The sequence below is a fragment of the Saccopteryx leptura genome, chromosome 9, assembly GCF_036850995.1.
Source record: "Saccopteryx leptura isolate mSacLep1 chromosome 9, mSacLep1_pri_phased_curated, whole genome shotgun sequence".
Classification (NCBI taxonomy): Eukaryota; Metazoa; Chordata; class Mammalia; order Chiroptera; family Emballonuridae; genus Saccopteryx; species Saccopteryx leptura.
Genome location: NC_089511.1, coordinates 84,714,824 through 84,741,155, shown reverse-complemented (window position 1 = coordinate 84,741,155; position 26,332 = coordinate 84,714,824). Strand labels below are relative to the sequence as shown.

The 26,332-nt window shown below is 38.3% G+C and overlaps 1 protein-coding gene across 4 annotated transcripts in view; it reads right to left on the bottom strand.

Moving 5' to 3' along the window:
- The window catches only part of NRG3 (neuregulin 3), a 1,209,406-nt gene that overhangs the window by 42,410 nt on the left and 1,140,664 nt on the right, over nucleotides 1-26,332 (bottom strand). For all 4 annotated transcript variants that reach the window (XM_066349570.1, XM_066349572.1, XM_066349571.1 and 1 more), the window contains exon 5: nucleotides 2,667-2,769. In XM_066349570.1, coding sequence (XP_066205667.1) covers nucleotides 2,667-2,769 — 103 coding nt within the window. The remainder of the gene's footprint in view (nucleotides 1-2,666; nucleotides 2,770-26,332) is intronic.

Below are 26,332 nucleotides of genomic sequence, written 5' to 3'. Positions count from 1 at the left end.
TCCACTGGGAAAAGGCTCGAAATTTTATTATTACTTTATTCTCCTCTCTTTTTCTTATTTATTTATTTTTTAAAAGAAAAGGTGTTCCAGTGGGCAGGCAGAAAGACTATACGCTAAATTGTATTCCTCCATTGGTTCAGCCCTGTGAGCTGCTCGTAATGAATCTGATATTGCAGTTTCCATGAACCCCTGGCAGCTCACTGAGCCCAGGAGGAGATGTTCATCTCAGAGCCCCCTTTGTGCCCAGAGAGGGAGAGATTAATAGACACCCCTGAACATGGAAGTCCTCTGGTTATCCAGCTGTTCTCCATTCTTGAGGTTGAGATCATCTGTCTTTCACTGAGATGTGGTTATGACTACAAGTTACACTCTAAAAATAAGTGATTAAGTACTTGTTCGCAGTAATTGGCTTCCTGTTAAACACAGCAAACACAAGAGGACCCTGTGACCCCCTGTAGGCGTGATTACCCCTCTCAGGTACTAGTGCACAGCCTTCCCTTTCAGGTCAACCAGCCTCTAAGTTCCAGAGTGGAAAATGGTAGCTGTTAACAATAGCAAGCCCTCACTGAGTATTTACTCTTCTAAACACTATGATGTCCTTTTTACAATATTATCCCATTCATCTTTAACACATTCTAGAAGGTAGATATATTTTGGGCCATATTTTATCACAAGAAAGCCAAACATAAGGGGTGGGAGATGATTTGCTTAATGATACCTAACAAGCAAGTGGCAGCCTGAGGATCTGAACACCAGCGTGGCTGACACGTGGAAATCCTGACCACTATGCCATGTAGACTCCCCTGAGCAATAAATAGAAAGTGTCCCAGTTGCACCAGAGCATGACATTCCTGGTTCCTCCATGTAGTTTCACTAACTATAGAAAAGATGATAAAAGCCAATATGGTAGAATGGTTTAGAGCATGTGATTTAAAGTCGGGCTGAAGAAATTTAAAGATCCTATCTGGTTGTAAGGTATATAAATGTCTAATCACTATGTTGTATACTCAAAACTAATATAACTGTAATTGAGAAATAATAAAAAATATTAAAAAGAAACAGAAAAATTGCATCTGTAGTCTTCTACTGTGTGGCTTTGACGAATTAATATTTTAAAATTAAATTCAGCTATTTTAAAAAATGCAGCAGTGACACACAATTCCATTGTTGTAAGGACTGGAGAGAAGACATGAAAAGCCAGGTGTCTCTGACAAAGAATAAGTGTTGTTTTTTTTTTAAAGAATAAGTGTTTTAAAATAAATGCTCACACCTGAAACCTATATTACTTTATTAACCAAGGTTACCCCAATAAATTCAATACAAAATAAAAAAATAAAATGAGCAATCCAAAAAAGAGAAGAGAAGAGAAAAGAAAAACAAAAGGAAAGAGAAAATGAACAACAACAATCGTCCCAGCCAAGTGTTCCCTAGGAGACATGATCATTAAATGTAATGTGGTATCCTGGGTGTGGCCCTGGAACAGAGAAAGCATATTGGGTAAAAACTAAAGCAATATGAAAGTTTGAACTTTATTTAGTAATACTGTATCAATATTAATGCATCATACTAATATAAAACAGTAATAAAAGATACTGAGTCTGGGCATATGGAGTCCATTTGTACTATTTTCACAGTAATTCTAAAAATCTAAAGCTATTCTGAAATAGTTCATTAAAAAATAATGGTTACTAATTCTGGATTTATATCTGTGTGTGCATTTTTTTTTAAAGATTGACATACACAACATGCAGACATGTAGCATAGACTATAATCTGGAAACAGATCCATTTTTAGAAGAGCTAATGGGTAGAAAAAAAATATCTCCAAAGAAAAGTAATTATGCTTTGGCTTAGATTCTGATAAGCTGTAGGAACAGTATCTGTGCCAACTTATTCAGGCTTACATGCCTTCCAAGAAACCGAGAAATTTAGTATTTTTATCTGTATTTCTTATTTTAAGTGTAAATTATGCCATTTCCATAAATAAAATACTTTTATCAAAGTTCATTTAAAATAAGTACATATGTGTATAGACATATATTTATAAAAATGTATATGTATGTATATATTTTTTAGCCTACTTTATAAGTAAAAAATAAATCCCTTTATCTGCAGAAGTTCTGCTTTCTTGCCAAAGGCAGTAAAGGGCATATTTGAGATATGCATGGATTCCAACTGGTGAACTAAAATAGATTTTATAGTATTCATATTTCATAATTGGCTAAAATCTTTATGAGTATCAGTTAAAAACACTATGAAAGAAAAAGTGTAGATTTTTTTTAAAGAAAAGTCTAGACATTGGGTGATAATGTTTATGTCTATAGTAGTGACCTCTCTCTACAGGGCAGTTAACACCTTGGTTACAGGCAGACACTGAATCCTTTATTCTGGCAGGTAATCTAAATGTGTAAAAGAACATAGAGTTTTTATGATCACTGAGGGGAATACTAACTCTGTGTCTCAGAGATAAAACACACGCATACACACATGCATGCACATGCTGTACACACCCACCACACTCTACAGAAGATTTTAAGTCAATACAGCTGTCTGATGGACCCATTTGCACAAGATCCCTCTGTCAGCAATGAAGACTGAGAACTTAAAGAAAGACAAAGTGCATCCTCTGAAAAGTAACCTTTTAATACTTAAGAGAAATGGTCTTACTTGCTTTTGAAGTAGAATGCTGCACAGAACATGCCCACGATGACAATTCCAAAGATGATACATGAAATTGACAGCACTTGCCTTTGATAAATTTCTTCACTCTCTGTGGATTTGAAAAACATAATTAGAATGGGTATTAGCAGGGCACATCAGAGACAATCTCCATCCTTGTACTTCAGAGCTGGTAGGAACCTTTCAAAGCAAATATTTTTTTTTGTTCCTGTCGTTAATAGGAGAACATGAGGAAGTTATTAAGATAGCTGGTTGTTACTTTCTATAACTGCATGGCTAAATCAGAACTCATACATAGATATCACAATTATATATTTTATTATCAAAAGACATTCTAAGACTTTGGGATATACCAGGGACATACATTTTTGAAATTAAGGTGGGGTTCAAAACAATCTGGTATAAAAACAAATATGCGTCTATCAGAACTGTCCTGTGACAGTGATGACTTCTATTTTATTTTATGTGATCCTGATGCCACTGCCTTTTATGATTTGTTCCTTGTCTGTCAGCTTTCAATTCATCCACCCACTACTATGATTGACACCACTACTGAAGGAGAACTTCAATATGCATATGAATATTTACTCACCCCTTTCTGAGACTTTCTCAATACCAATGATCTGGCACAATCATTTCAATCCCTATTATCAAGGTCACAACTTATAGCTTCTTATTGCATAAAACTCACAAGAATTCATAAACAAACACTTCTCTTTTCAGTCATTATTATTTATACTCCCAGCTCATTTTCTGAAATGTGTCTACTGAAACAGTTCTTCTATCTCATCAAGACCTTTCATCCATAGATCTCAGAACTCTTTCTGCTATTATCCTCTTCTTGTCTTCATTTCTCTCTTTATACAGCACACAGGCTATGGTCCATGATTACAGTCATTACTCTCTTGCAAATACTCTCAACTACTGCATCTTTTTCTCCTTCCCTTTCACTCATATGGCAAAATATGTACAAATCGAACTATGTACAAGTTGAAGAAACTGCCTTCTCCACCCCTCTACTTTGAACAGGTCAGAACTGGAGAGAAGATTGCACAAATTGGGAAAATGGACACTAATAAAGGTTGACAATCATATCCAGTAGTGACTAACAATCTTATCAGCCTGCTTCTCCATATTTCTTAAAGATTATCTATACCTTCTCCGTACTACTCAAACATCTGACTTACCTTGTCTCTCACCTCACTCTCAGATCTTCCATATATATTATTATTTTTAAAAGTACAGAACAAATCATCTCTATTTATAATACAAAATATACAAAATATTTGCATCTTTATTTTTTTTTATTCTCTCTATTTAACCTAGTGCAGTACTTCTCAAAATTTAGTGTGCATTGGAGTCACCTTGTTATTGAAGGGCAGGCTGCCACTTACTTTCTCTCCCAGAATAATTGATTTAGTGGGTCTGAAATGGGGGCAGAACATTTGTATTTTTAAAGTTTCCCAAAAGATTCTGATGTTGTGGTCAGTGAAACAGACTTTGAGAACCTCTGAGTGGAGTAAGAATCATCAGAACACAGAGATAACTTATGGAGATTTGTTTTTATTTATTAATGCCAACTATGGATCAATTTTGGAACTTCTGAATCAAAATGTCTATTCAAAAATTTTTTTCAAGTTTTTCTCATGCACACTAAAGTTAGAGAATGACTCAATTAGAGACAATACTAACTTTTATAGAAGATTAATTTCTTTGGATCCAATCTTATTATCTCAAGATCTTCACAATCAATAAAAATAGAAGAGAAGGGAAAACATTCTAATTCATTCTATGATGCCAACATTATTACCTTTATATGAAAACTAAACAAAGACATAAGAAGAAAATGAATTACAGGCATGAATTCCTCACTGACATAGATGCAAAAATTCTTACCAAAGTATTAGAAAATAAAATCCAGCCAAGTGTTAAAAATAATACATCATGACTAAGGGGGTTTTATACAAGAAATGCAAGATTGGTTTAATGTTTTAAAAAACAAAAAATGTAATTCACAATTTTGACAGTCAATAAAAATTATTTAAATATTAGAGTAGAGAAAAATATTACATAAAATCTAACATTCATTCCTGATTCATTCCTCAAAAACTAGGAATAGAAGAGAAATTCATCTTCATGTGGTGAACACACAATACAATATATAGATGATGTATTATAGAATTTTATATTTGAATCTTATATAATTTTATTAACCAATGTTACCCCAATAAATTAAATAAAAATTAAAAACAAAACAAAATAAAATCTTCCATCTTAGAGAGAAAGAGAGTGAGAGAAAAGGGAACTTCGTCACCCTTATAAGGAATATCTATCTTTCTTTATATAAATCTATACCTAATTATAAAAGACTGAATGCTTTTCCCCTAAGATCAGGAATAAAGTAAGAATATATACTCTCACCATTTCTATTCAATATTGTAGTGGAAATTTAGTTAATGGAATAAGCAAAAATAGAAATTAAATTCATTTAGTTTAGGAAAGTAGAAGAAAAATCATCTTTATTCTCAGATAACACGATCATCTATGAAAAAAGCTGATAGAATTTACAAAGAACTAATATATTTAATAAGGAAGCTTAGCAAGTGTGCAGGATATAAAGTTACTGGACAGATGATACAAAAATTAAAGGTATGTCTATTTAATAACAACTAATAAACATATTTAACACAAAATTATTATTTACAATATCATCAAAATATAAAGCATATAGAGATATTTAACAAATTATTTACATGAGGTCTAAACACTGAAAATTACCCAAACATTAAGAAAATTTAAAGAAGATCTAAATAAATGAAGATATATATCATATTTACAGATTGAAAGACTCGATATTATTAAAATTACAATTTTCCTCAAATTAATAGGTAGATTGAGTACAATTTTATTAAAAATCTCACGAGGAATTTGTTATTGCTATTGTAGAAATTGACAAGCTGATGCTAAATGTTACGTGGAAATATGAAAGATCTAGAGCAGTGCTGGTCAACCTGGTCCCTACCGCCCACTAGTGGGCATTCCAGCTTTCATGGTGGGCGGTAGTGGAGCAACCAAAGTATAAATAAAAAGATAGGTTTAACTATAGTAAGTTGTTTTATAAAGATTTCTTCTGCCAAATTTAGCAAAAATCTGACATAAACTACTTGGTAAGTAATTATTATTATATGCTTTAACTTGCTGTAACTCTGCTTTATAAATTTTATAAAGTAAAGTTACTTCACTACTTTATAAATCACCATTACTGTGGAACCAGTGGGCGGTTAGAAAATTTTACTGCTAACAGAGATACAAAAGTGGGCAGTAGGTATAAAAATGTTGACTACCCCTGATCTAGAGTAATCAAAATATCATTGTGGTAGCCAAGAGATCAAAGTTGAAGGACTTAAACTACTTTGTTTCAAGACTTATTATAAAGCTATAGTAATCAAGGCAATATGATATTGGCCTACATATAGAAAGATAAGTCAATGGGACAGATATATACGCAAAAATTTGTAGCTAACTGATTTGTGAAAATACACCAAGACAATTCAAAAGGGAAAAGATCTTTTTTAAAAATGCCATTGTAACAAAAATATAGCCATATCCACAAAAACAAACTTTGACTTTAGACCTTAATATAAAATTTCACACTATAATACTAGTAAAAGAAAACATGGGTGAAAATTTTATTAGTAATCATGTGTTCAGCAAAGAAATCTTAACTACAACACAAAAGATACAAATAATATATCAATAAAATGAATTTCATCAAAGTTAACAATATTTGCCTTTCAAAATTGGACTTGTGTTTATATTTTGAGCAACATGGACTATCCAACAAAAAATAAATATTCAATGGCATGGACTTGTACATACACTATACGTGGATCCATTACAACTCAAAATGAAGACAACCCCATTTTGAAATGGGCAAAGATTTGAATGAACACTTCTCCAAAGATATATAGATGGCAGATAAGTACATAAAAAAAGGCTCAACATCATTAGTCATTATGGAATTGAAAATTAATCTGTAGTGGATAAATGGCATCCCTATTAGAATGGTTAAATTTAAAGAATGAATGTGCCAATGGTGAGAAGCAATTTTAATCTCATATACATATTTTATTGTTATTATTATTTATTTTAGCAAAGAGGAGGGAGAGAGAGAGGGACAGATAGGGACAGATTGATATGAGATGTATCAACTCATAGTTGAGGCACCTTAATTGTTCATTAATTACTTTCTCATATATGCCTTGACCAGGGGGCTTCAACCAAGCCAGTGACCCCTTGCACAAGCCAGCAACCTTGGTTTCAAGCCAGAAATCTTAGGGCTCAAGCCAGTGACAATGGGGTCATGTTTATGATACCACATTCAAGCCAGTGATCCATGTGCTCAAGCAGGTGACCTTGGGGTTTTGAACCTGGGTCCTCAGCATCCCAGGATGACACTCTGGTCAGGCTGATCTCATACACTTCTGGTAGGAATATAAAATAATTTCATGGAAGTTAAACCTATGCCTACTTTATGATACAGTCACTCCATTCCTAGGTATTTAGCCAAGAATAATGAAAGCATATGCTTATTATTACATAAATTTTCATGGCAGCTTTATTTGTAATAGTGAAAATAATGCAAGTGCCCACTAGCAAACAGGCAAATCAATAAACAAATTGTGCTGTATCCATACAATGGGATACAGTGGTCCCTCATGTACGTGGGGGTTAGGTTCCAGAACCTAATTTTCCCCGCGATAGGCAAAAATCCGCAAAGTACAACCTTCTGTTTATTATTTATATATATTTTAAGGCTTTATAAACCCTCCCCACACTCTTATAAACCTTTCCTACACTGTTACTAACCTTTCCCACACTCTTATAAACACTTCCTATGCTCTTGAACACTTTCTACACTCTTAAACCTATGTAATTCTAACAACATAGAAAATTCTATATGGGTACTCACCAGTGAATATACAGTAATATTCTTTTAATATGTTTTAATTGATTTTCAAATATTTTTATATTGTTTTTAATTTTTTAGGCTAGAAAATGCTTATTTTACCAGAAAAATAATTAAAATAATAAATATATAAAATACCTACATATCTCAAAAGCCCACAATAAAGTGAAAAATCTGTGATACAGTGAGACTGCAAAAAGTGAATGTAAATCAGGCCCCAAAACTGTACCTGTTGTATTATTTTAATTGTATAAAATTCTAGAAGGTAGAGACCAGTCTATAGTATACAGAAGCATGCAAGTGAACACCTGGAATCAGGAATGGGGAGGGGGAACAGGTGGAGGAAAGAGACCCACAGTGACATGAGAAAACTTTGGGGAGTTATATTCATTTTCTCAAACATGATCATGTTTTCATGGGTGAATGTTTATGTCAAAATGTATCAAATGATAAATTTTTTTCTTTTTTCTTTTTTCTTTTTTTTTTTTTCAGAGTCGGAGAGAGGGATAGTTAGAGACAGACAGACAGGAACGAAGAGAGATGAGAAGCATCAATCATCAGTTTTTCGTCGCAACACCTTAGTTGTTCATTGATTGCTTTCTCATATGTGCCTTGACTGCGGGCCTTCAGCAGACTGAGTAACCTCTTGCTGGAGTCAGCGACCTTGGGTTCAAACTGGTGGGCTTTTGCTCAAACCAGATGAGCGCAAGCTCAAGCTGGCGACCTCGGGGTCTCGAACCTGGGTCCTCTGCATCCCAGTCCGACACTCTATCCACTGTGCCACCACCTGGTCAGGCAACCTTTAGGTTTTATTTCCATTTTTAATGTCTTTATTCAGACCGGAGTATCAGAAAACAGAAAGTAAACCTGAAAGAAATGCCACATTAACCAGATTTCTGAAGAAATGGAGAGGGGGAGTGAGGTGGCCCTGGCAAGCATTGGTTGACATTTTATATCTGGAAAGTTTAAAATTAAAAGGATTGAAACTGTGTCACTGAGACCTTGTTTGGACACATTGCTATTGTGGGGCAGCTGTGTTAGGCTAGCCTGTGGGGTTAGCAGCTGCAAGCACTTTGCCTGATTGGTACATGAGCGTGTGGCTGCATCAAGTGTGTACGGTCTACATAAGGCTATGGGTGCTTGTGCTCCAGGGGATTGCGGATGGCGTGTTGCCTTCCTGCCACTGTGAGGGGCCAGTTTGCTGTTTGTTTTCCTGAGAGGCAGTTTCCCCTGCCTGTGTGCTTGTCCGCCATTGTGAGACTTTATTAAATGGGATGGCCTAACCCTTTCTGGCTCCACAGTTCTTTTCCATCTATCCGAATCTAATGTGGACCTGCCTGGCTTCGGCTACTGCATTACATCTGGAGTAGATGACAGGATTTGAAGCAGATGGGTATGGAGCCACAGCCACCCTTGAGGGGTGGGATAGAGGACTGGTCATTGTTAAGGTTTCCCATGGCTGTCCTTTTGGGGGCCGTAGGCTGGGTATTTTTACAGCCCCGTGAGGGGATGCCCAAGGTCAAGAGCTCCAGAATGAGCTGCAAACCCAGCAGCAGTAATGGCTTGAACTGGAATGAGCACTGGAAAAGGAAGCCATGAGTTGCAGTTTGCTCTAGAAGTTGAACATTGGCAGTGGCAGTTGTTGGAGGAGCAACTGAGGGTTCAGCTTCAAGCTGAGAGCTGGCAGTCACAGGAGCCTAAGTGGGCGCAGAAGATGGGCCAGCAGAGTCGCTCTGAGTTGGTGGGAGCAGGCGTTTCTAGCTCCTCTTCTGAGGATGAAGAGACTTGGACTGAAGTTGCCTTCCACACACTCAGAGCCCCGCCAGTGGTCATTCAGAAGGTAAAATCCCAGCAGCAAAGAGTACCTACTGAGCCCCTGGTAGGCTTGCTGCAACTGTGGGACAAAGGGGTGGATGACAGCATGCTCTCTGGAGCAGAGGTGGAGAGGTTGGCCAATGTTGCCACGTGCTGCTCTTTGGGGCAGATCTTCAGAGCTGCCATGACAGCAGGGATGAGGACGGAGGACGGAGGCCCTATGTGAACCTAGTTGCCTGTAATGGACCTTTACCTTGGTGATCTGCAGTCAGCAGGGCTGTCTATCATAGACTGACTCTTGGACTGCAACCAGAGGGGGGCACTGGCTCCCTTGTTGGATGGACATGCCATCTTTGGACAGTATGAGACCCTGATGGGGGGCAGCTCCAGTGGACACCCTCCTGCATCAGGAAGCTGCTTCTCACCCAGTTGCAGAGAAACACCAAGGACACTTTTTGGTTTCAGTGAACATGGTCCTGGACTGTACAGGCTCCTCCACATATAGTGGGTGGCCTTGTGGACATCGTGGGGTGGGAAGTTGGACGTTGGCCTCCAGTTAACTTCCTGGGGAGAGTGCTCAGGAAGACACTGTGAAGGGAACCTTTGTAATTGTTATTTTTATAATGTATGTAATGTACCTATTGTGAGATGAGCAACCCTAAAGGGGTGAAATGTGGGGCAGCTGTGTTAGACTTGCTCGTGGGGTTACTGACTGCAAGTACTTTGCCTGAATGGTGCGTGAGTGTGTGGCTACGCCATGTGTGTATGGTCTTTGTAAGGCTAAGAGTGCTTGTGCTCCAGAGAGATGAATGATTGCAGACTGCCTGCCCGCTACTGTAAGGGGCCATTCTTGCTGTTTGTGTGACAGAGAAGAGGTTTACCCCTGCCTGTGGGCTTTTCTACCATTGTGAGGCTTTATTAAATGGAATGGCCCAATGCTTTCTGACTCTGTAGTTTTTTTTACAATCTGCCCAAATCCGTTGTGAACCTGCCTACCTCAGCTATCAGCATTACAGTTATCTTAAAGAACGCAGTCCTTTCCACCCCCATATTTGTAAACTCATTAAAATTTCTAGTTGAACTTAGAAACAAGTAAGTACTTGTACCAACTATAAAAAGTTCCATTTTTTCCTGGCCAAGTGACTCAATTGGTTAGAGCATTATCCCAGTATGCCAAGGTTATGGGTTTGATCTACGGTCAGGGCACATACAACAATCAACTAATGAATGTATAAATAAGTTAAACAACAAATTGATGTTTCTCTCCTTCTCCCTTCCTCTTTCTCTCTCAAATCAATAAATAAAATTTAAAACAAATTCCACTTCAAGCTGATGACTGCAATTAGATAAACATGACTTGTATACAGTAATTTACCCTCCCTGGCCTGTGGCAATAAAAAGAATTATAAAAATAATGGATGACAATATGCACTAAAACATAAAATAATATTGTTTCCACTACACTGAATAATTTCCTCATGAATTCTATGTGGTGTTTTTATTCTTATTTGAAGCTAGTCAAATGTAGCCTGGGGAACTCACAAAATCAAGTCTGAGTTAAAATCAAACGCAAAATGAAAACTCTAAAGACTGTGAGTGAGTTTATAGACCCAGGTGTGGTTACGGGATGGTGCTATCAATGCCTTGATTCATAGAGTGTTACACGAGAACCAGCATGGTGAGGTGCAAGAGGCAAGAGGTCGACAGTCTGGCAGTTGGGGTGTGACTTTAATTTTAGTCATTTTTAATTTGCACCACCACAGATACATTCCTTTACCTTTATAAACTTCAATTCCCTATCATTTTAAAGGGAATGATATAAAATACTGACTGTAATCAATGTTATAACAAGGAGGTATATAATATTACAAAAACATGTGATGAATTGACTGATTTGTAGAAATGTGAGACCAGAGACCTGAAGTATAAAATAAGGAGCCAACCAGGCAAAAGAAATGGGGATGAGGGAAGAGGTTCAGAAAGAGAAAACAGCATGTGCTAATGTAGGAGATAAAAATGGCACTGTCAGGAATCCGGAAGGTATCTCCTAACCCCAGGACCTTTGCATTAGCTGTTTTTATTAGCGGCTTAGCAGAACAACAGAGTCAATGTTGGTATGCATTGAACATGACATTACAACAGCAGGAAGGTACTGAAAGATTTGAAAGGAGAGAAGTATGATATGATGTGGGGAAAACAGCTGTGTTAGGCTTGCTCTCTGGTTTACCGGCTGCAAGCACTTTGCCTGACTAGTGCCGGAGCACGCGGCAGCGCCCATGCTTATAGTCTATGTAAGGCTATGGGTGCTTTCCCTCGGGGGTGAGTCTCACAGATCACTCTCCCCGCTACTGGGAGGTATGGTGTTTCTGATCCCTTGCCCTCCACTGTGGAAAGCAGGTTTTCCTTTGTTTATTCACTTGCCTGTCTTTGTGAGCCTCCAATGAATGGTATATTGCCTGACACTTCCCAATTCCGCAATTCCTCTACTGTCTGCCCAAATTCAATGCAAATCTGCCTGGCCTCAACCACCAGCATTACACATGATAATATTTATATTTCTTTTTTCTGGTGGTGGGGAAACGATTAGAAGGAATAAAGTAAATTCAGAGTCCTGAGAGGAGTCTACTATATCTGCACAGGTCAGACATGACGGATGTTTGTACAAAAGAAGTAACAACCATGATGGAGTGTAAAATAAACAGAAATGAAAAGCATTGAAAATACTTAAGGGACTAGATGGTGATGCTTGGGTTAACTAAGTGTATTACTGGAGGAGGTTAGACTTGGAAGAAAAAATAACAAGTTCAATTTTAGACTCAGTGAGTTTTAAGGGCCTAGAGGATATCCAAATACAGATGTCCAGTGGACATTTAAATATGTAAATCTAGGCTACGAGGAAGTGACAGGGTTCTGGATATAAATATTTAGGAACTATGCATATACCTGAAACGAGTGTGTTGATAAGATAGTCCCAGGAGGAAATAGAAAGTAGTTGGAGACTGGCTAAGCTGGAGGCTTATGGAAGTGTGGAGAAGGGGCCTGCGGGGTGTGTGTGTGTGTGTGTGTGTGTGTGTGTGTGTGTGTGTGTGTGTGTGTGAAAGGAACCGCCAACCAGGCGAGAAGAAAAGTAAAAAGTAAACAACAAAAATATACAAAACATGATAACATCATAAACAAAAACATAGAGTTTTTCTAGAAGGATAGAGGTTATTGAGTACTTCTGATAGGACAAATATGATGCAGTCCATTAATTTGGTGACATAGAGATCACTGGGCTCTTCAATGAAATAATGAAGTCCCTATTTGTCATGTGCTGCAAGGCAAATGTCCTTTCTCCAAACCTACCCTGCTCTCTACCACTTTGGCCTGGACTCAGAACTCAGAACTCCAGCCTAACTCCAGACAGCTGTGAACACCTGACTTGTAACTTCAGGCTACCATCAGCTTCATTGTAAAGAAGTCATGAGCATTGATCAAGCTAAGAAACCCAGTGTTGTAGTTCCTAACTGAGAAGTCATTAACTATTAGGGTGAACCATATAAAATTGCTAATTGTATGTGTACGGGGGGGGGGGGCAAAAATTGCTAAATATTGGCAATTTAATTTAGTTCTATCTAATATACGGTAACTGTTATTTTATGGGATATTAATATTTTTGCATTTTATTTTTAAAAATCCAGATTATGAAGTCATTTCTCAGGTCAAAACCAATTTTTGCTTAATAGGAATTGGTAAAGGATGTTTTCATTATCTTCAGCTCCCAACTCCGCTCCTTTTTCCTCCTCTGTAATGCACAGGACTTGTTCCTCTCTTTTCTATATGTCCATATTTCATGTTATAAAGGCAGAAACTAGAGAGATGATATTACAATGAAATTTCAGGAAACCAACATAGGACCAGTGGGGAAAATCCTTTTAGGAAGCTTGGGCTAAGACCCTGAAGAGACCAGGGCTCCCTTAGCTGGCCACCCCCACCCCTGTCACCCACCTCACTGGAGGAGAATTGTGCTTGGTTTGTTGGTACACATAAAATGGGGGAAATACGACACACCTAACATATTGGTTAAGACATTCAATAGGAGAGCATAAATAAAGTATCTAGAATAATAGATGTTATATAATCAGTGCACAAAATGCCAGTTGGCTTCCTTTCCCTGATCCAGGACTTTAGAGTACTTCACTTCTCTTATGCAAAATGAGCCTCACCTGCAGGTAGTCAGCAGCTGACACCAGGCTCCCCTGCCTGTTCACTGAGACCCGTGTTGAAGAAATAAAGTTGTTTTATGTCATTGTCTTTATTCATAGTTCCTTGTACTTTTGGTAACTACACTTCTCAACTAGTGGTTGTGAATTTGCTATGAAGACATTTTGAAGGATGTACAGCAAGTGAGCCTCCCAGGGCCCAGGGTGGTGTCCATTATTCCCCCACAAACACCTTTGAGAAAAGCGCGCCCCTGTTACCAGAGCATAGAATCCGTGTAGAGTGCATGGGCCACATACGGCACTGTGTGCTCAACTCCTGTGCTCACAGTCTAGGTCCTGGTGCGCCAAGCTGCCTGACGAGAATGCCTTTGGAAATATTAAGCCTTTAGAATTTCAGAAGTCTCTGCACAAAAACTTGTCAAGCAATATTAGATAGAAAGAAAAATACAAAAAATCACAGTTGTTTTCTTACACCACTTCCCTGTGGCATTCCAAGTATTAAGACTAGAGGTGTGGGTGACTGGAGTGAACTGTGAGTTTCAGTGTACGTCAGGGAATGGAAAAGTTCTAAACTGTGGCTCCACAGTCCCTCCAAGTATGGGGCCCTTGGAATCCATTGCCTCTTGGGAGCCTTTCCTTTGTATCACTGGTTTTGATTGAGACGCTAAGACATCAAACTTAGTGTGCTGACATCCAGGTAATGTGAGGCTTAAATATGGACACACACACATCTGTCAGTCCTATACAAGAACAAAAGCTTTTTCACCTGGACCACCTCACATCCAACATATGCATATCAGACCCTAGGTGGGGACTCTACTATGTGTCAAATGAAAACACAATGTCTCTCACAATTCATTCCGGATTTAACCTAGCAATACCACCAGGCTTCTTCATATCCAAGTATTCCTCATTTGAGACCCTGCAGTTGAAAGTCTGCATTGAGAAACAAGTCACCATACACATCAATATTCACAAATGAACTCACTGTTCATGAACTAGGTCTTCACTCCCTAACTCTAGCATGTACTTTTACTCATTAAGTCAATTTCATAATCTGGGTACATCAGTCTCTTATTGATTTAGAGCCTCTGACTTTTTTGCCCTTATTTTAACTAGATTATATCTAAGTGAATTTATTTCTGTTTTTATTAGTCTTAGAATAAGAGGGCTTCCTGAATTTTGTTCTTAAAAATAAAAAAAAAATGCTGAGGGTAGATTAAAATGATCTTACAAGGAACAGCAAATGAATCTTGATCAGGAAAGAGAATAAAAGAAAATAGAAGAATATTTAGAATGTTGGAAACCAGCATTTGTACTTTTTAACTTGAAGACAAAAATAACCAAAGAGTTAAATGGCTTGATAACTGCCCTCATAAAGGGAAAAAATAATTATTTCATCAAGGTAAAAAACATCATTAAGGTAAATGAAGCAGGTCTTCATGAGAGCAATGAGATCAAAGACACACTGGCAAGGTGGGCCACTGAGAGAACATGTGACAAGAATATCAGAAACATCAAACAAGCTCCCTGATCCTCCTGCAAGAAACCCCAAGAATGCTGCTTGAGGGTTCCCAACACAACCCCTAAAGTGCAGAAGGCCTGAGATGACCAGGAGGTACTGAATTGCTCGATACTTTAATACTGTCATTTCTACCTAGAAGCCTCCTTCCCTTCAATACCTGCAGAACTCCCAGTTATGAGTTGAATTATATCCCTGAAAAGACGTTGAAGTTCCCATCCCAGTACCTGTGAAATGATCTTCCTTGCATATAGGGCTTTTGTAGATGATCAGGTTAAGGTGAAGTCATTAGGATGGGCCCTAACCCACTCTTGCTGTGTCCTTATAAAAAGGAGACATTTGGATACAGAGACAAACATACACACGGGGACAACACCATGTGAAAGTGACAGCAGAAACTAGAGTGATGCATCTACAAGTCCAGGAAGGCCGAAGATCACCAGCAAACCACCAGAAGCTAGGGGAACAGCAAGGAACAGATTCTCCTTATGGCTCTCAGAAAGAACCAACTCTTGATCTTGAACTTCAGCTTCCAGAACTGTGAGACAATGCATTTCTGTTATTTAACTAACAGTTCGTGGTACTTTGTTATGGGCAGCCCTAGCAAACTAACACACTCAACGATTTATAAAAAATCAGAATAAACTCTACCAGGTCTGAATTCTTCTCAAGCTCCCCTTCCACATCTTTTTTTGCATCTTTCCATAACTGCACTGTCACGTACCAAAAATCTATGGGTCTGACTCCCCACAGCCCAGACAGGACAGAGAGCTCCTCAAGGACGAGAGCATCATCTGCATTCCTGGATCCCTGGACTTGGCTTGAGCTTGCTCTGCCCAGGGAAGGCTACTCAACAACAGGCCTTTATTGAACTCAACAACTTCTGGGTTAGGTGTCTAACGACATTTTGCCGGTTGATCCTCTGCCTTGTGGGGCAATCACATTAGGCCTCACTCTCTTGACGGAGTGCCCTTTTACCCAGGGGATTCATTCTGTTGTTCCTTGCAGTCCACCGTGAAAGGGCAACATTTAATATACTTTGAAAAGTAAAAGAATTATTTCATAATAAAATGTTGACGTTCAAATATTTTATCATTTTTCCATGCAAAGTGCTTTTAGATGTGCATTATCCATTATATTTGATATTTAAAAGAAAATTACAGTTTAAATGCATAAACACATTCATTCTCAACCTGTAATTTCCCTTCTGTTCCCCCTCACAAACCACCAAATATAAACCTTCCCTGTAAAACCCCTTATCTCTCTCCTTGCTTTCCCAAACAGTGCAGCTCTGGCTGACTATAGATAAGTGAACATTATAAAACACATTTTGAAAAAAAATGAAAATCCCTGGGTCTTCTCATTGGTATGTATAATGTGTCCTGTCTTTCCAAGTGCTATTTCTCCCACAAATAAATTATTAGTAGAAAGCAAATTGCATCAAAATAAATCTATAGGTGACTTCTCAATGCTAAAGTAAAGCGCTCTTTGGCTCCCGGCTCCCCTGCAAAAAGGTGAGAGTTCCATTTTTCCTGAACCTGTAATAACTATACCCCAGTCCTTACCCTTAACCCCAGCTTTATCACTTAGGATGCACTGTTCATGGGCAAACTCACATGCCACTAGCAAGATATGCGACTCAGAATAAAATGTTATTTTCTTGGCAACGAAGAGAAGTTGACCCAGTGGTTTACAGGATTCCTCTTGGTTTGACCTGCTTTGATAGACTGGACAGTTCAATAACTAAAACACTTTCAACCTTGCCATATGGGAGAACAGTCAAGCACAAAGTGACCCCTGCCTGTCCCAGACTGGTTTAATGGACTGCCACCCCTCTCGGCCAGATGAGATGTAAGTTAGAATCTAACTCCCTTTGTCTCAAAAACACGCGTGACTTGGCAGGATCTACAGGTGTCATCCACAAAGTCAGCCTTCTTCACAGCTGCTCAGGCCAACAGCCTTGCAGCTCTTTGCCCTTCCCACGCCCATGCTGTCTCTGTCACATGAGGGGCTGGCCCGAGTCTGGCTGTGTGAGCAGCACGGCACAGGCTAGGGGCTCCAGAGGTCGAATCTCTGCCCTGGCAGTGCGGGAGACATCCTGGGGAAGCTTTTCAAATATACCTGCGACCGAGTCCCACTCACCTCAGAGCAGGAGACCCAAGAGTCCATCCCTGGGACTCGATATTCTCATTTACCTAAGGCAGCCAAGACATGGCAAAGAGTTATACATTTTATTTCTCTCGTTTAAAACAGTATCATTTCCACATGGAACCACTATCAAAGGGTTAATAAAATATTTTACTTTTCTTACTTCTAGTACTAAATTTTTAAAATCCAGTGTGTATTTGGTACTTTCTCACTTCATTTCTCACACCATTGAGAAGTGTGGTACTAGCCACACTTCAGTGCTCGATGGTCACATGTGGTTAGTGACCTCCATAGTGGACAAGGTGTGTCAGGAGTCAGAAAGCAGGGCTCTGCTTCTACCTGACTACCTGTGAATTTGGGCAATTTTATTACACCGATGTGTGACTCAGTGTTTAATGTGAAAAAGGGGCCATGATCATAATGCTTCCCCCACTGGATTACTAGAAGATTAAATACAATGCTTTGTGAGCATTTAATGAGCACAGGGCCTGGTTCACTAAAAATGTTCATAAAACTGAAGTGGCTTCTATCATCATCATCACTATTATTTTAGTATATTATGGTAAAGATTGTTAGAAAAATCCATAGAAATAGTTGGATTTGAGAGGTAGCATTTCAACCACTTGAAAACATACAACTTTCATGTCTTCATGTGGAAAAAGAAAATGATTAATCAAAGCAGGCATTGTGAAACTCACTGGTCTCAGGTACAGAGATGTACTGCAGCTCCTTAAAATAAGGATAACAATAATAAATGTGTGTGCCCTTTATCAATATCAGTGTTTAGTTCATTTTAAACATGGCTTCTGAAAAATTGATTGTAAGAATAGATGTAAGGAAACTAGAGCTGAAGATAAACTAGAAGACGATCCTTCTATCTGAACACCTTGTGGCCCCACCCCTGCGCCGCCTGCTTTGTAACCTACCAGCATTCCTCTAGAAATCTATTCCCCCAGAAATCTAGCTCATGCTCTTGGCTGGCCACATCTCTGACTCCATCTAAGAAAGTCACTTTGTTTTCTGACCCAGTCTTTTACTTTTTTCCAAAATTCAAATTTCTGTCTTTGAAATAAAATTCATATAGAAGTATAACACACATATAAAAGGCATAATTCATAAATTTACAGCATAAGAAAATTTTATAAAATGAATGTGCATGGTAAACAACACACAGATCAAGAAATGGGACAAGACTAGTACCAGAAAAGGACCCACCCACACACCCCCTTCTAATCACAAACCACCTTGTCTGCAACATAACCACTAACCTGCTTTCTAACCTCAGAGATTAGCTGTGCTTGGTTTTTGAACTTTATATAAATGGAATTATATTATATGTTTTTCTTATATCTAGCTTTTTCAGTTATTTTGTTAATGAAATTCAATAATGTTGTTGCATGTAGTTATGGCTTATTTATTATTCCTGTTAATTTGCATTTCAAAACTTATAATAAAGTAAAAATCATGGGCATTTTTATAAGTTCGTGTTCAGAGGTCTATCCCATCTTTTTTAGTAGCTACACAGTATTCTACATTACGGTGAAGTCATGTGGCCATTTATATTATTTCCAATTTGCATTATTATAACCAAAGCTATTATGAGCAGTCTTGTATAGTTGCAGTAACTACACTTTGAATAGCATACTGATCAACTGTACAGTGCATAGAAAGTGTAATGAGGAAGGAAAGAAAGATAAAATACATAAAAGTAAATACCTGTGGATAACTGGGAGTTCTAATGAGGATGTTGTCCTTCCTTGTTATGATATTTGAGGTTTCTCAGCCTAACAGCTCTCCAACTCTTGACCTAAAGCAAATCTTGTCAATAATCCCAACTACACAAAGAGTGCCCTCAATCTTTCTCAAGCAGAGAGGTTTAACTGACACATGGCTTTACTCAGTGACAGCAGATACCCCTGGTGTCCTTAATTCACAAATATTAATGAGAAAACTTGACTCGCCAGTTCTTTGAAGTAAAATTTAGTAAGTTCCCAGAGTGGAATATGAAGACTTAACATACGTAAGTCTCCATAATGAACCTTATAAGTACCTCTAAAAAATAAAAAAGAAACAGACAAAAACACTGACTCATTTCATAAATCTGCTGCAACTTCCAGCTTTCATACTGGATATTGTGGTCCATTAAAAAGTAAATAAATGTTAAAGTCAGTGAGAAAGGCTTGGGTCAAGTGATCCTTTTGTTATTTCAAAGTGTGGTTTTTGAGTTTCATCTTTTTTATCAAAACAAAGAGCAGGAGGGAGTACTTTTTGATGTATGATAATCTTACACTGCAGTTATCCATGTCCTTCCTTCCCAGGGAAACTAAGAGAAACAAGTTGTCATCCAGCAGTGAAAGAAATCTGTGTCAGATTTCATGGTGCTACCAACAGAGGTTTGGGGACAAGTTCACCTAGCAGGGAGTGAGCTACAGGATCCAAGAAAGCGGTGAGGTTACACCACGAGATAAGAACAGCGATGGCTCAACTGAGACAGAAGTGATAGAAGATACTTGCCTCTTTAGAAATTATTACAAGCAAAGACTCTGCAAGATATATCTAGAAGCAAAATAAACCACATGTGCCTCATAAGGAAAGTGATTCAAGCTCTGGTTATCACTGAATTGAATAGAATGTTAAGGTGTCTAGAGAATCTTTAAGTCTTTGTGGTGTCAGTGCATATAACCATCAATAAAACTATGTAGAGTATTTAAATTCACTCTTTGCTCTAGCCACATCCTCACAATAGCTCTTGTCTTATAGTAGCAAGTGTATACAGATAGCTGCAGAAACTGTTGTTTTGCCTGCATGCCCTCTCATGTTCAGAGAAAAGTTCATCTTTTTGGCATCAAAGGCTGTAATAACCATGTTTTTTTCTATTCCTGATGGTGTCCACATCTGGTCTTTGCTGATCCTGAAGGGACTGCCCCTCTCAGGTTTAGCCAGTTCTGAGAGAGAGGAAGCAACAAGCTCATGAGCATGCTTTTTAAAAAATACAAACAAACTAATCCAGAGCTCTTACCCTGATCACCTCCTTAATCAGTCTCTCTCTTGGGACCACTGTCCACTTGCCTCTATCACCAAAGACTGATGGCATTATTTAAACTAGCCAATCCTAAGGATGCTTACCCCATCTCACCCATTGTATCCTGTGGAAATCATAATAAAGATCCTTCCCCATAGTTTCTCCTCCTCTTCTGCCTCCTGACCAACTTTGGTGTTTCCCCAGGGGGTACCACCATAGCATGGTATGCCCCCTCTTTTTGGGAACTCTGAGTATTGAACTACCTTTTCAGTGGCACTTAATTCATGAACTGTTGGCCTTACTGGATGTCAAATTTTAAATTAAAAAACTATAATTTAGAACATGAGCTATTCAAATGATTGTCTTAAAGGAATCATGTGTCATGTTAAAAAAAAATTGTAAATTCTTTTGTCTGACCGGTGGTGGCACAGTGGATAGAGCAGGTGTGGCCAACAGAATTTGCCCCGGGCCAGATGAGAAAGAAAAATTTTTTTATGGGCTGGATGAAATATTAAAATTAAAAAATGTTAAATACAAAAACGATTCATTTAAGTAAATAAAATTTTATTATGTAATTTGTTTATGAATAAATGTGAGTGAAAAGTTTTAATATACAATATTATTTTAATAAAAATATATTTTAATAAAAATATGATTACATACCGTATAAATATCCAAAACTATATCGCAATCGAAACAATATTTAATTAATAGAATGAGTTTGAAGGGGTTATATCACAAATAAAACAATTATTTTGTTTTACAAACAGCCTGGACATGTTTTCAGTTATCAACTGCAGCTACTGTCTATGCTGCAATGCCACTTGACTCAGCACACTTGACCACAAAAATATCAAATTGTTTGACTTTGGGTGCGCACTGACAAACTCCACCTAAAAGAATGTGGGTTTCATATCGCCGCTAAATGTCAAACAGTTCCTATCGAGTACAGGCGAGTACAAAAGTTGTAAATCTTTAAAATGGATTTTTTTTAAAAAATAAAGAAGTATCACTAAACCATTCGATCAATTATTGGAAGTTAACCCTAGATTAATCACATGTGGAATTCTTCTCCACGTATCACTATCTTCCTAAATATTTCAATTTCCAATAATCAAAGACGTTTCCGCTTCTGAGTAGCTGAGATTTTAAAGTAGCGGACAATAGTAAAAATTTAATCACGGACCACATAAACTCATTACATGGACCAGATCCGGCCCGCGGGCCCTATGTTGGCCATGCCTGGGATAGAGTGTCAATCTGGGATGCTGAGGACCCAGGTTTGAAACCCCAAGGTCGCTAGCTTAAGTGTGGGTTTATCCAGCTTGAGTGCAGGCTCACCAGCTTGAGCATGAGTTGCCAGCTTGAGCATGGGATCATAGACTGATCCCATGATTGCTGACTTGAGCCCAGAGGTCACTGTGTTGAGCAAGTCACTGGCTCCTGTGGAATACCCTTCCTCCCCTCCAAGTCAAGTAAGTATGAGAAGCAATCAATGAACAACTAAAAGTGACTCAACTACAGGTGGATGCCTCTCATCTCTCTCCTTTCCTTTCTGTCCCTTTCTGTTTCTATCTCTGTCTCACCAAAAAAATTGTAAATACTTTAAAAATTCTGAGAATTTGCTTTTCTAAAGCAAAATAAAAACAAAAACAAAACACTGCTTAGCTCAATCTGATGGAGGAACCACTACCTATTGGAATAACTACTAAGAACTTCATCTCTGAGCAGGATTAAACTTTAAGATTAGCAGAAATTTACAATCTATGTTTATTGTATTCACTCCTGCATCCCATATCATAAGGACACATAAGTTAAAATTCCCCAAATCCTATAATCTAGCTGATGAGACAGGCCTTTAAAAATAAATACAAAACAGTATGATAAAGTGTTGAAGAGTTATAAGCAGAGTGACATCAGCAAGTCCATACTACCCTAAGTGATCTACAGATTCAAGGCAATCCTTATTAAAATTTCAAAGGCATTTTATATAGAAACAGAAAAGCAATACTAAAATTCATATAGAATCGAAAAATACCTTGATTAGCTAAAGCAATACTGGGAAAGAAGAACAGAGGTAGTGGGGACACATTACCTTATTTCAAACTATACTGCAAAGTTATAGTTATTAAAACAGTATGGTATTGGCATAAAAATAGAAATCTAAGCTGATGGAACAGAATCAGGGGCCCAGAAATAAACCCTTGCATATATGTCAACTAATATTTGACAAGAGAACCCGATGAATGGCATAAGGATAGTCTATTCAATAAATGATATGAGGGAAATTGTATAATCATATGAAGAAAAATGATATTGAACCTTTATCTTATACTACTCACAAAAATTAACTTGAAATGGATTATGGACTGAAACATAAGACATGAAACCAAAAACTCCTAAACGAAAACATAAGAAATAAACTCCTTGACTTAAGTCTTGGTAATGATTTTGTGGGTATGACACCAAAAGCACAAAATAACAAAAGCAAAAATTAGTAAGTAGAAACATAAAAGACTTAAAGAGCTTCTGCACAGAAAAAAAAAATCAACACCAATAAAAGGCAACAGATGGGATGGGAGAAAATTTTTCAGACCATCTACCTGATAAAGAGTTAATATAAAAAAATTAGATGTACCCTGATTTATCAATGTCACCCCATTAAAATTAATTTTAAAAATTAGGAACTTATACAAACTCAATAGCAAGAAAGAAAAAAAAATAAAAATAATAGGCAGAGTAGCTAAAAATATTTTCCCAAAGACATAAAGGTAGTTAACAGACATGTGAAAAGGTGATTAATATCACTAATCATCAGGGAAATGCAAATCAAAACCACAATGCAGTATCACCTCACACCTGGTAGAGTGGTTAGGCAAGAGATAAAAAGTGTTGGCTAAGATGTGGACAAAAGGGAAGCCTTGTGCAGTTGTTTGGAATGTAAATTGGTACAGCAACTATGGAAAACAGTGAAGCTTCCTCAAAAAATTAAATATGGCACACCATATGATCCAGCAAATTCCCTGTTGGATATACATCCAAAGGAAATGAAATCATGACCTCAGAGAGATATCTGCACTCCAATGTCCACTGCAACATTATTCACAATAGCTGATATGTCTGATTATCAAATACTAATGCCCAAATCAAGAGGACATTCAATCAAAGAGCTTAATAACTTTGAGGAGAATATCATGGCAGTAAGACAATTGTTGAAATGTCTTGTTTAAATTTACCAGAATAATAACCACAGGTGACACCAACATCAGATTAAACTGAGTTTACCCAAATATATTGTTATTGTTGCTAGAAATATATATGAACTAACCTTATACAGAGACTAGTGAACACAATAATTGTCATGGCACAAAGAAGTATCTTAAATGATTTTCAGGAGGCTATTAAAGCAATTCATATTTCTTAAACACATTTAATTACTTATTTCATTAGGGTGGAGTTAAATAATATATGTATTCTCTTCTAGAAAAGGTGGTATCTCTGGATCAAGAGACAAGAGCGTGGAAGTGGAAATGGGACAAGATTCTACCCAGGACCATTCTTTATTGAAGGCAAGGGGAGTATAAAATATGATGTGTAAAGGTAAAGTCAGAATTACAAAGCAAGAAGGCTGTCTTGCTAAAATATCAATCAAATATCCACCAGTCGGGAGAACAAGGTACCATCCATAGAATAAAGAGGGTTGAGAATTAGGCGGAAGGGAAGGAGATGGAGCCTGGCAGGCTGCTGCGGGGGGTTTGGGGAGATCCCTGTGGTCCTGCCCACGAAAAGAGTGTAAACTGATTGAGACAAATGCCTAGCTATGATTTTATAAGCAGGATGAAATGGAAATATTTTTGTCTTCATTTCAGAGTTAAGGAAAGTGAGGCTCAAAGAGATTGATATAACAACTTTGGAGAAAAAGACCTGGAACCTGAATTCATGCCTCTCTTTCAGAAGGTCATGAATCCTTTGCTCTTTTCTTAACCTCCTTCCCTACTCTGGAGGCAGCAGAGAGGGAAACTAGGCACTTCTCTCCCACATTCAAGAGCCGACAGAACAGGACTCCCATGCAAATCAAAACCAAGCAAAAGTAGGAACATACACCGAGAAAGTCTTATTTAAAAATAAAAAAAACCCCAACTAAAATGTAGTCTTGGCTCACAGGTGTTCAAAATCAAATAGAAGAGGCAATGTATGTTTAAAAATGAAATAAAGGACGTTTCAAAAGAGACATGGAAGCCACGAAACAGGAACTTCTGCTATTTAATATTTAATGGCCCTGTGCCAAGCAGTCTGAGAAACACAGAATCAGCTCCTTTCTGCCCATGTTCAAAGACCCGGAGAGCTCAAGGGACTTTCTCAAGGTCACAGGTAGAAGGTGAAAGGTATAACCAAGAACCAATTGTGCCTGACGCCCAAGTTCTAGCAAGTTTTGTTTAGGTGTCTTCATCATTAACACTTGTTTAAGTAAAGTCTCAAAGTCATTAAATAATAAGTACCCTCCAAAATGAGTTGGTTTTGTGAAATAAAGGATGGATGAGTGTCTAAACCAAAGCTGTTAAGGTTCCTAGCCTTGCTGATGTACTAGGTGTAAGATATGGAGAAAAAATAAATCAAGCGGCCCTGGCCAGTTGGCTCAGCAGTAGAGCGTCAGCCTGTCATGTGGAAGTCTCAGGTTCAGGCACACAGGAGAAGCGCCCATCTGCTTCTCCACCCTTCCCCCTCTCCTTCCTCTCTGTCTCTCTCTTCCCCTCCCGCAGCCAAGGCTCCATTGAAGCAAAGTTGGCCCTGGCACTAACTAAGGACGGCTCCATGGCCTCTGTCTCAGGCACTAGAATGGCTCTGGATGCAACAGAACAACACCCCAGATGGGCAGAGCATCGCCCCCTGGTGGGCATGCCGGGTGGATCCCAGTCGGGCCTATGCAGGAGTCTGTTTCTCTGCTTCCTGGCTTCTAACTTTGTTAAAATACAAAAGAAAAAGAAAAAGAAAAAAAAAAGAAAAAGAATCAAGCAAGGCTGTATAATTGTAGCCCGAATGAACACTGGAAGGAATTGGGTATTCAGGAGGAGAGATAAAGCAGTTTGCGGTGAGGATGTAAGGGTGATGATGGGTGTCTTCCTTTATCTTCTGGGCCAGTCTTTTCTCTTACCAATGCCTTCCACGCTCTGCTCCTCATCCCCGCCCTCACCTCCCACCTCCAGCTAAGGACACATTTTTTTCCTTCTTCCTGGGATGGCCTCCTTCCTTCTCTGAACTAACTCCCCAGCTAGAAGCCTATCAATTGGATCTCAGGTTTCCATGAGGAGGAGCTGTCCCTTCACTCCACTCCACACAACACCCACCAGTGCAGGCCCCTTTTTTTGTGCTTCTGGAGAAAGAAATGGAGTAATCTCCATTGTCCAGATTATTATATGGTGGTGCGGTCCCTGGGTTGGGTAGTTATCTTCCTTTTAATCTGTGAGCCCCTTGAGCTTTGCTGGTTGTTTTGTTCTTGTTTTGTTCCTGTTTTGTGCTGTGTTGTTCCATAAAGGCGGGAAAAGCCACATAATCGGAATGCATTCAGCTTGCACTCTGAAGTGGCACCTACAACAGACTGCCAAGATGGCTGAGAAATTAGGACCTTGTGTTCTTGACACTGCATACGACACATGTCATCAAGTTCCTTGGAGACACTGAGCAAAGTCATGAAAGGTTGTTCAGATCCAAACACATATTTACATGTCTTTAGACTGAGATTATCCTGGAATTCTTAGTCTCCTTGAATTTTATTCTTAGATGTGTGGTTCTGTTTATTATTTTCTGTTAATTAGACACCCAGCCTTAAACTTTACTAACATTATTAACCCTGGCATACGGGTCATGATATGGCCTATTCCATCAAACAGTTATGACCTGGAGTGCCGCGAGGAGGTGGAGGTAAAAGGGGGATTGTGAAAGTAAATCTGGCATGCAGGTTCTGACAATAGTTCTGAA